Source organism: Pagrus major, chromosome 7 (genome assembly GCF_040436345.1).
Source record: "Pagrus major chromosome 7, Pma_NU_1.0".
In the NCBI taxonomy this organism is placed as follows: Eukaryota; Metazoa; Chordata; class Actinopteri; order Spariformes; family Sparidae; genus Pagrus; species Pagrus major.
Window position 1 is genome coordinate 417,468 of NC_133221.1, and position 10,888 is coordinate 428,355.

Sequence of the window (10,888 nt, forward strand, 5' to 3'; positions counted from 1 at the left end):
AAGGAGACAGTGAAGGAGACAGTGTGAGATTGTAGTAAAACAAGAAGAAGTGTATTTAGATGTGTTATATTTACATAATAAGTGACTGGATGTGTGTACAGTCACACACACACTGCAGGGAGACAGTTTGAATAATAACTTTACTTAAACGTGGGAAAGTAACTAATTACATTTAGACAAGTACTCTCCTTACATACAACTTTGAGGTACTTGTACTTTACTTGAGCATTTCCATTTTAAGCTACTCTCTTCTTCTTCTTCGTTACATCTCAGATGGAAATATTGTAGCCTACTTTTACTCCATTACATTTATCTGATAGCTTTAGTTACTCTTACTTTACAGATTACATTCTGCATCAGAGCCGAATTTTTAAATTAATTTATTTCATCATCAGTCAGATAAAAACAAAACGTTGAATATCAGATCTGATAATCAGATTCATTGATTTACTGTCAGAACGTTACTTTTGATACTTAAGTACATTTCATGTCGGATACTTTTACTTTTACTGGATTACTTTTCATATGCTGTCATTCACTTTTACCAAAGTAATATTTTAACACCACATCTTTACTTTCACTCGAGTATTACTGACTCACTCATTAATAAATTAAGACAATAAATAAATATCATTATAATAACTGTCAGTAATCAGCTGTTCTGACTCACACACTCGCCTCCCGCCTCGCTGTCTCTCCTGGTCTCTGATTGGTCGGCTCTCCTGTCAGTCTCAGCTCGGCCGATCAGTCGCGCTGTGCTGACGTCACCTGGGAATCCCCCGCCCCGCCCCTCCCCCTCACAACTCTCACTTCCGTAACAGAAGAGACAAAAACAAACAAGATGGCGGCTCTGTGAGCTCACAGCAGCAGCTCATTGGCTGCCAGGGATCCAGCCGCTCTCCTATTGGCTGGTGTCGCTCAGAGCAGCAGCTCATTAGTCCAGAGGAGATCAGTCCAGGAGGGTGAGACCCGCCCCCTGTCAGTCCCTCTCACATAGAAGCACAACAGGTAGAAAACACCTGCACATCATCTTCATCAGTTCTGTCCTGCTCACAGGCCTGCACACAGCGGAGACAAGTAACGGAGTACATTACTGAAGTACTGTACCTGAGACAATTACTGAAGTACTGTACCTGAGTACATTACTGAAGTACTGTACCTGAGTACATTACTGAGTACTGTACCTGAGTACATTACTGAAGTACTGTACCTGAGTACAGGCTTGAGGTACTGTGGAATCAGATATCGTACTTTTACTCGACTACATTTATCTGATAACTTTGGTTTTCACAGGTAATCTGAGAAGTAACTAGTAACTAGTAACTAGTAATCTGAAGCATCAAGCTAAATAATGTTGAAACATCACAAACTTAAAGAAAAAACGTTTAACAAACAGAAAATGACACAAAGTGTCTGAAGTAACAACAATAATAAAGATAATCTGAAAATCACAGCACGTCGCTCATCTGTCTGCAGTGTTGCGTCATTAGCCGCCATGTTTGAAATGAGCAGAATGACGTCATGTGTTAATGATTGTTTTAACATCTTTATTTATTAAAACTGACGACTGATGGCCGATCTGTGTGGCGTCTGTCTGTGCGCACAGCTGCTCCACAGACTCTCTCTGGCTGTGGCTCAGCCCAGGGTGTCCTCAGCAGTGGTGAGGTGGAGACCCGGACCCCTCAGACCTGGACCCCTCAGACCCGGACCCCTCGGACCCGGACCCCTCAGACCCGGACCCCTCAGACCCGGACCCCTCAGACCCGGACCCCTCAGACCCGGACCAGTCCCTGAGTGCTGGACTCGAGCTGCTGCTGTGATTTGTCTCATCCTGCGGTGGCTGCTGGGAAATAGCCGCCGCTCTGTGCTGCCACTGTGTGTTCGCTCAGACGTCTCTGTCTGCGGAGAGATGTCAGCTGTCAGCTCGGACCAGATCCAGTCCGGAGAGGAGAACCGAACCGGAGACGAGCCGGAGCGGCAGGAGGCCGGGCTCCTGCAGCCGCAGACCGTGTTTGTCATCCTGGACTCGGCTGAAACACTCAACCTGGTCCGGTGAGTCCGGAGGTTTTGGGAAGTACCGTTATTCCTGCCGCGTAGGTGAATCTCACGCCAAACTCCCTTCAAAAATCAGTATTTTAAAGTGTCTGTGGCCATCGTGCAGAGTCACATGTCACCGAACATGACTGAACACAGCTGTCAGGTCTGAAGAGTCATCGGTATATTAATTATAGACCAAACGTGTTGCCTCAATAATATTTAACTAGGACGGAAACACGTTACTTGAACAGCGCCGAACTGGACTTTAGTTCCTACAGATTAAGGACAAATCTTTGTCTCGTTTGTTAAACAGCTACAGCTTTATTGGCGAAGAAGCAATTTAATTTTAAATTGGAGAATATTCAAATGAGGTTTGGAATGATGGTCTCGTATCGAAGACTGTACAGAAGTCACAAAGAGACAACCTGCGGTCTAAAAATGGACTTAATAATCCAAAATATGACATAAAACCTTCAAACGAGTCAGAAAATAACTCCTGTGATTCAGGTAGAGTCAGTAGAGAAGCCTTGTATCTGTTCATCAGTCACACTGGACTGGACTCATAGCAGAACCTCTATACAATCATTTCTAACCCGTTTATATAAAATATGAAGACGTGAAATATATTCCCTGAAGATTCAACATTTTTTTGTCTTGTAGTTAATTTCCCAAGAGGCAAATAAACTTTAAATTGTAGACTTTATGAATGGAGTTTGGTGTGTTCAAGCACCAGGGCTGTCATAAAGAAGCAGGTTAGTGTGTAGGACTGTAATGTTAAAATGCTGTGTGTGTGTGTGTGTGTGTGTGTGTGTGTGTGTTGATGATGATGATGATGATGATGATGATGATGATGATGATGAAGATGGCGTCCTGTCTGAGACTTGTGTCCAGCCGGTTGTTGTTGTTACTTTCTGACCTTTGAACTCTGATCCTCTTTGCCTTCTGGTGTAATGACTCATCCAACATTACCTCACACACACACACACACACACACACACACACACACAGACACACACACACACACACACACACACTCACACACACACACACACACACACAGACACACACACACACACACACAGACACACACACTCACACACACACACACACACACACACACACACACACACACACACACAGACACACACACACACACGCCACACACTGCAGCTGGTGCTCTCATGTACGTTCCCAGGGGAAACACAGACAGACAGGCAGGTCGACAGGCCCGGGCTAGTCGTCTCCCCCTCCTCCCCTCGGTCCCCCAGCACCACACCCTGCTAACACACACACGCACGCACGCACGCACGCACGCACACACACACACACACACACACGTATTACGTGGGTGGTGTGACAGAAAGTAAAAGTAACAACAGGCAGGAGGCGTCTCTCTGCTGGAGGGTCTGAGGAGGATGAGGAGTGATGAAGAGCATCTCAGTGTGTGAGGTCGGCTGCTGAGGATGATGATTTGATGAAGAAATGAGGTGAATGGATGATAACGTGGTGATGAAGAGCAGTGTGAGTGGTCGAGCCTGATGATGTCATCAACATGACAGCGTGTGACATCACAGTCAACAAACAAGCGTCAGGCGGGACGTGAAGGAGGAGTGTGTGTGTGTGTGTGTGTGTGTGTGTGTGTGTGTGTGTGTGTGTGAGTGTGTGTGTGTGTGTGTGTGTGTGTGTGTGTGTGTGTGTGTGTGTGTGTGTGCTCGCTGGATTAGAGGGAAGTGACTCAGCAGAAACACACACACACACACACACACACACACACACACACACACACAGGATGTGGGATTGCAGCAGTAAAGTGCTGACAGATGTTATTCCTCCACATTCTTCTTCTGTGGTTTCAAACAGCACCGTTCAAATAATCAGAGGTCACGTCTGTCTGTCTGTCTGTCTGTCTGTCCCCCAGTCTGTCTGTCTGTCTGTCCCCCAGTCTGTCTGTCTGTCTGTCTGTCTGTCTGTCCCCCAGCCTGTCTGTCTGTCTGTCTGTCTGTCTGTCTGTCCCCCAGCCTGTCTGTCTGTCTGTCTGTCTGTCCCCCAGCCTGTCTGTCTGTCTGTCTGTCTGTCTGTCTGTCCCCCAGCCTGTCTGTCTGTCTGTCTGTCTGTCTGTCCCCCAGCCTGTCTGTCTGCCTGTCTGTCTGTCTGTCTGTCTGTCTGTCTGTCCCCCAGCCTGTCTGTCTGTCTGTCTGTCCCCCAGCCTGTCTGTCTGTCTGTCTGTCTGTCCCCCAGCCTGTCTGTCTGTCTGTCTGTCTGTCTGTCTGTCTGTCCCCCAGCCTGTCTGTCTGTCTGTCTGTCTGTCTGTCCCCCAGCCTGTCTGTCTGCCTGTCTGTCTGTCTGTCTGTCCCCCAGCCTGTCTGTCTGTCTGTCTGTCCCCCAGCCTGTCTGTCTGTCTGTCTGTCTGTCTGTCCCCCAGCCTGTCTGTCTGTCTGTCTGTCTGTCTGTAGACAGTCTGAAGTTTCTCTTCTCTGCAGTCAGACTTTGATGACATCACCTGGTGGATGTTAGAGGAACTGCAGCTGATTGGTTAATTCACTACCTGTCTGTCTGTCTGTCTGTCAGGGTGGAGTCTGGTATCGTCGCTGACATCGATGTCGACTGTTTGCTGCCGTCAGACTGCGACACCTTCTACCAGATCAAGAGCCAGCCAATCAGCATCAGGTAACCCACAGATCAGTAACACAACTACACACTGGTCGTCTCGTCAGTCCAATCAGAATCACTCTCCAGATTTACTTCCTGGTTCTGAGACCCAATGAATGAATGAGCTGTTTCTGAATGTAAACTTGAAATTAACACCTGACAGCATGATGTCATGTGATCAGAGATGATGTCATTAACCTGATTGAGTCTCTCTGTCTGCAGTGCATCAGTAGCAGACTCCTCCTTCCTCCTCTTCATCATCACTGCCGTCAGCCATGTCATCCAGGTAAACACACAACAACAGCATGATAACACAACAACATGATAACACAACAACATGATAACACAACAACATGATAACACAACAGCATGATAACACAACAACATGATAACACAACAACATGATAACACAACAACATGATAACACAACAGCATGATAACACAACAACATGATAACACAACAACATGATAACACAACAACATGATAACACAACAGCATGAGAACACAACAACATGATAACACAACAGCATGATAACACAACAACATGATAACACAACAACATGATAACACAACACCATGATAACACAACAACATGATAACACAACAACATGATAACACAACAGCATGATAACACAACAGCATGATAACACAACAACATGATAACACAACAGCATGATAACACAACACCATGATAACACAACAACATGATAACACAACAACATGATAACACAACAGCATGATAACACAACAACATGATAACACAACACCATGATAACACAACAGCATGATAACACAACAGCATGATAACACAACAGCATGATAACACAACAACATGATAACACAACAACATGATAACACAACAACATGATAACACAACAGCATGATAACACAACAGCATGATAACACAACAGCATGATAACACAACAACATGATAACACAACAGCATGATAACACAACAGCATGATAACACAACAACATGATAACACAACAACATGATAACACAACAACATGATAACACAACAGCAGGATAACACAACAACATGATAACACAACAACATGATAACACAACAGCATGATAACACAACAGCATGATAACACAACACTTCCATGAGGTGGGTGAAGTACTTTTACTGCAGTACAAGTACAGACGTCTGCAGCAAAATGTTTTTAGTACTTAGTTACATTCACCACTGCTCTTTCTCCACCGCTGTAGTTTCTTAATCCTGTCTGTCCAACAGAGGGCGCCAACTGATCCCAGTAACAAACTCCTCCCCTCCTCTCTCCTCTCCTCCTCTCCTCTCCTCTCCTCCTCTCCTCTCCTCTCCTCTCCTCCTCCCCTCCTCTCTCCTCTCCTCCTCTCCTCTCCTCTCCTCTCCTCCTCTCCTCTCCTCTCCTCTCCTCTCCTCTCCTCTCCTCTCCTCTCCTCTCCTCTCCTCCTCTCTCCTCTCCTCTCCTCTCTCCTGTCCTCTCCTGTCTCCTCCTTTCCTCTTCTCTCCTCTCTCCTCTCTCTCCTCTCCTCTCCTCCTCTCCTCTCCTCTCCCCTCCTCTCCTCTCCTCTCCTCCTCTCCTGTCCTCTCCTGTCTCCTCCTTTCCTCTTCTCTCCTCTCTCCTCTCTCTCCTCTCTCTCCTCTCCTCTCCTCTCCCCTCTCCCCTCCTCTCCTCTCCTCTCCTCTCCTCTCCTCTCCTCTCCTCTCCTCTCCTCTCCTCTCCTCTCCTCTCTCCTCTCTCTCCTCTCCTCTCCTCTCTCCTCTCTCTCCTCTCCTCCTCTCCTGTCCTCTCCTGTCTCCTCCTTTCCTCTTCTCTCCTCTCTCCTCTCTCTCCTCTCCTCTCCTCCTCTCCTCTCCTCCTCCAGGGTTCTTCTACGTCAGGATCTGATGCGTCAGCAGGCTCTGGAGGAGGAGCAGAGGGAGGCGCAGCAGCAGCTCCTCCGCCCGACTGACTCCTCCTCCCCCATTTCTGTCTCTGTGTCCTCTTCCTGCCGACCTCCTGCTCAGGTCCCTGTGGAGGTGCTCAAGGTACAAAACAAACAACAATAATAATATCCTACATGTCCCATGATGCACCAGGGCGGCTGTACTGAACTCTTCTTCCTGCTGTGTGTCTCTCAGGTTCAGACTCACCTGGAGAACCCCACCAGGTATCACATCCAGCAGGCTCAGAGGCAGCAGGTGCGGCAGTACCTGTCCACCACCAAGACAGCCAATCAGGAGCCAGCAGGACCAGCGCCAGGCCACTCCCCACAGCTGGGCCCGGCCCCCAAACTACAGCCTGCAGACAGCCGAAGAAAAGAGGTCAACACACAGACACACACACACACACACACACACACACACACACACACACACACACACAGTGAACCCCTCAATGATCACTGGGACATTTTCAGCGACCCTGGAACCTCCTCAGGGGCCTCATGGAGCTCCGGGTTTAAATGATAGTTAAAGGAGCAGTTCCCCAATTTTCAGCTGAGTCAGCAGCTTCAGTCTCTTCCTGCCACAGTCTGCTGAGTCAGCTGTTTTTCACCCGCTCTCTCTGTCACAGCTAGAGAAGCAGCTCGCACACATCAATACGTCAGCACGTCATCATGTCAACACCGTCAACAAGTCAACAACGTCAACAATGTCAACACCGTCAACACCGTCAACACCGTCAACAAGTCAACAACGTCAACATCGTCAACAATGTCAACACCGTCAACAAGTCAACAACGTCAACAATGTCAACACCGTCAACAAGTCAACAACGTCAACAATGTCAACACCGTCAACACCGTCAACACCGTCAACAAGTCAACACCGTCAACAAGTCAACAATGTCAACAACATGAACACACAACACCGTCAACACACAAAACATCAACAATGTCAACACCGTCAACAAGTAAAGCGTCAACAATGTCAACACCGTCAACACCGTCAACAAGTCAACAATGTCAACAACATGAACACACAACACCGTCAACAACGTCAACACACAAAACATCAACACCGTCAACACCGTCAACAAGTCAACAACGTCAACAATGTCAACACCGTCAACACCGTCAACACCGTCAACAAGTCAACAACGTCAACATCGTCAACAATGTCAACACCGTCAACACCGTCAACAAGTCAACAATGTCAACAACATGAACACACAACACCGTCAACAACGTCAACACACAAAACATCAACAATGTCAACACCGTCAACAAGTAAAGTGTCAACAATGTCAACACGTCAACACTGTTGTTTCTTCACTCTGTTCATACGTTTGGTTCATTTTTGATTGTTTAAAACTAAAAACCTCAGTCACAATAATTAGTGTAATGAAGATATTAGAACAAACACACATGATAACATGACTGAGCCCATCTGCTTTGTGATTGGCTCATTCAGATGGAAGAGACGGTCATCAATGACATCATCAGCCTGGAATCTAGCTTGAATGATGAGTTTCTGACGCTTATCGACTCTGGACTACAGCTCGCCAACACGGTAACACACACACAGGAAACACACAGGAAACATTCAAGAAACACACAGGAAACACACAGGAAACATTCAAGAAACACACAGGAAACACACAGGAAACATTCAAGAAACACACAGGAAACACACAGGAAACATTCAAGAAACACACAGGAAACACACAGGAAACATTCAAGAAACACACAGGAAACACACAGGAAACATTCAAGAAACACACAGGAAACATTCAAGAAACACACAGGAAACACACAGGAAACATTCAAGAAACACACAGGAAACACACAGGAAACATTCAAGAAACACACAGGAAACACACAGGAAACATTTAGGAAACACACAGGAAGCACTCAGGAAACATTCAGGAAACATTCAGGAAACACACAGGAAACACACAGGAAACACAGGAAACATTCAGGAAACATTCAGGAAACACACAGGAAACACACAGGAAACACATAGAAAACACACAGGAAACATTCAGGAGACACACAGGAAACACACAGGAAACACAGGAAACATTTAGGAAACACACAGGAAACACACAGGAAACACAGGAAACATTTAGGAAACACACAGGAAACACTCAGGAAACATTCAGGAAACATTCAGGAGACACACAGGAAACACACAGGAAACACAGGAAATATTGAGGAAACATTTAGGAAATACACAGGAAACACAGGAAACACTCAGGAAACACAGGACACATTTAGGAAACACACAGAAAACATTCAGGAAACACACAGAAAACGTTCAGGAAACACTCAGGAAACATTTAGAAAATGACAAACAATGTTGCGATGTAACATTGTACTAGTGCTTTGTGACATCACAGTCTTCTTTTATAAAACAAAATGTCCTCAACTTCATCAGAATCCCCGCTGGTTTATTTTCCTCATGACAGACGTTTGTTGGTCGACAGGTGTTTGTGTGTTTGTCAGGTGTAAACATCACAAATGTTTATGTTTGACCAGCAGGCTCAGTCGTTGACACAGTAACTATGAAGAGAAGACGGCAGCATAGCTCCTGAATTCATCTGAACAGATTTTAGCTGCAGGTTGTTTTCATCGTTAGCTTCCAGCTGTTAGCACACAGCTGAGTTTTTATTAAAGGAGCAGAGTCACTAACTGTCTTTACTGCAGGAACCAGGAGAGAGCTCCCCACACTCTATAACCTGTGTTAGCATGTTAGTTTTGTGGTAACAGGACACCTGGCAGTCAGTCAGTGTTCATCTCGTCTCATTCTGTCTTCTCTGTTTGACTGGATGAAGATGAACAAACAGTCAGAGGGACAGAAAATCTGTCAGCTCAGATTTCCAGACTTCCTCCTTTCTGCTGCAGCAGCTGTGGGTGGAGCTGCTGTGTGTGTGTGTTTGTGTGTGTGTGTGTGTGTGTGTGTGTGTGTGTGTGTCAGACTACTTTTGTTGCTTTCTTGAAGAGACGTTTCCCCATTTTTCAACAGTCGTCCAAACAGAACGAGGAAGAGAAGCTGCAGTGTGTGTGTGTGTGTGTGTGTGTGTGTGTGTATATGTATACATTTGTTTATGAGATAAGATGAGGATTTTGGTTTTACTGCCGGACCATGAGAAGAGGAGGATTAAATCAGAGGTAAAGTGTTTTTCTTGTTGTGTGACCTCTGACCTGTGAGCAGCTCGGGGCTGCACACTCTTCACGTTTCTGATCGATCAAATCAAGCTTCTGTTTTATTGATCAACTAAATATCCAAATATCAGTGTGTGTGGACGTCGTATTAGAATCCTTTAATCAAGTATGTCAGCAAAATGTACTTGAAGTCTAAAAAGTGAGAGAATGAAGTGAGCTGTTGGAGCTGATTACTTGTTTCATCTGTGAGAGTGAATCATATGTTATGAATTTGATGAAAAAGTAATCAGTAACTGCAGCTGTCAGATAAATGTAATGGAGTAGAAGAAGAGAGTGCGTGTTGGACGGAGAGACACACTGCTGCTGGTCCCGTGAGTCATCAGGCAGCTTCATTCAGACTGTACGGTGAGAAGACTGCTAATTCCACAGTTTGTGGAGGAAGGTGAAGTGACTTGAGTTCAGGTCAGAGCTGACAGGCACCAACACTCAGGTCGGTCCTGATTCTGCTGTCACAATTCTTTGATTCCTGAATCGATTTTATATAACGAGCGCTCAGTCCGTTAGCTCAGTGCTAACACATAATGACATTTACCATTAAGGTGCTACAGACATGGAATCTGCGCCCAGGTATTGTAGCAGTATTGATTCAGAACACAGAGGATCAGAGACTGAAGTGAAACCTGCAGCTGATGAACGTACAGCAGCTGTGATGACCTGCAGCTCCTCCTGCAGCTCCTCCTGCAGCTCCTCCTGCAGCTCCACCTGCAGCTCCACCTCATCTCATTCCAACAGCTCAAGTATCCAACAGTTATACTACAGCAAAAGTAAAGATATGGTGTTAAAATATTATTTAAAGTCACACATATGAAGAGTACTCGAGTAAAAGTATTAAGTATCTGATGTTAAATGTAGTTAAGTATCAAAGTATCAGTAAAGTAACTGATCATATATTAACATGTAAACTGAGTCAGCTGATCATCAATCACTGTTTTTATCTGACTGATGAGAAAACCTATTTTAAAAATGTCATCTGTAAAGTAACTAAAGTAATCAGATAAATGTAGTGGAGTGGAAGTATAAAGTAAATGAAATGGAAATACTCAAGTAATGTACAAGTACCTCAAAAT

The 10,888-nt window shown here is 45.4% G+C and overlaps 1 protein-coding gene across 1 annotated transcript in view; it reads left to right on the forward strand.

Moving 5' to 3' along the window:
- The first annotated feature begins 1,581 nt into the window (after positions 1 to 1,581).
- The window catches only part of tfe3a (transcription factor binding to IGHM enhancer 3a), a 17,730-nt gene continuing 8,423 nt past the window's right edge, over positions 1,582 to 10,888 (forward strand). Inside the window, 7 exon segments of the mRNA XM_073469357.1 lie at positions 1,582 to 2,052; positions 4,606 to 4,704; positions 4,909 to 4,930; positions 4,932 to 4,972; positions 6,540 to 6,702; positions 6,796 to 6,978; positions 8,068 to 8,166. Coding sequence (XP_073325458.1) covers positions 1,910 to 2,052; positions 4,606 to 4,704; positions 4,909 to 4,930; positions 4,932 to 4,972; positions 6,540 to 6,702; positions 6,796 to 6,978; positions 8,068 to 8,166 — 750 coding nt within the window. The 5' untranslated portion in view covers positions 1,582 to 1,909.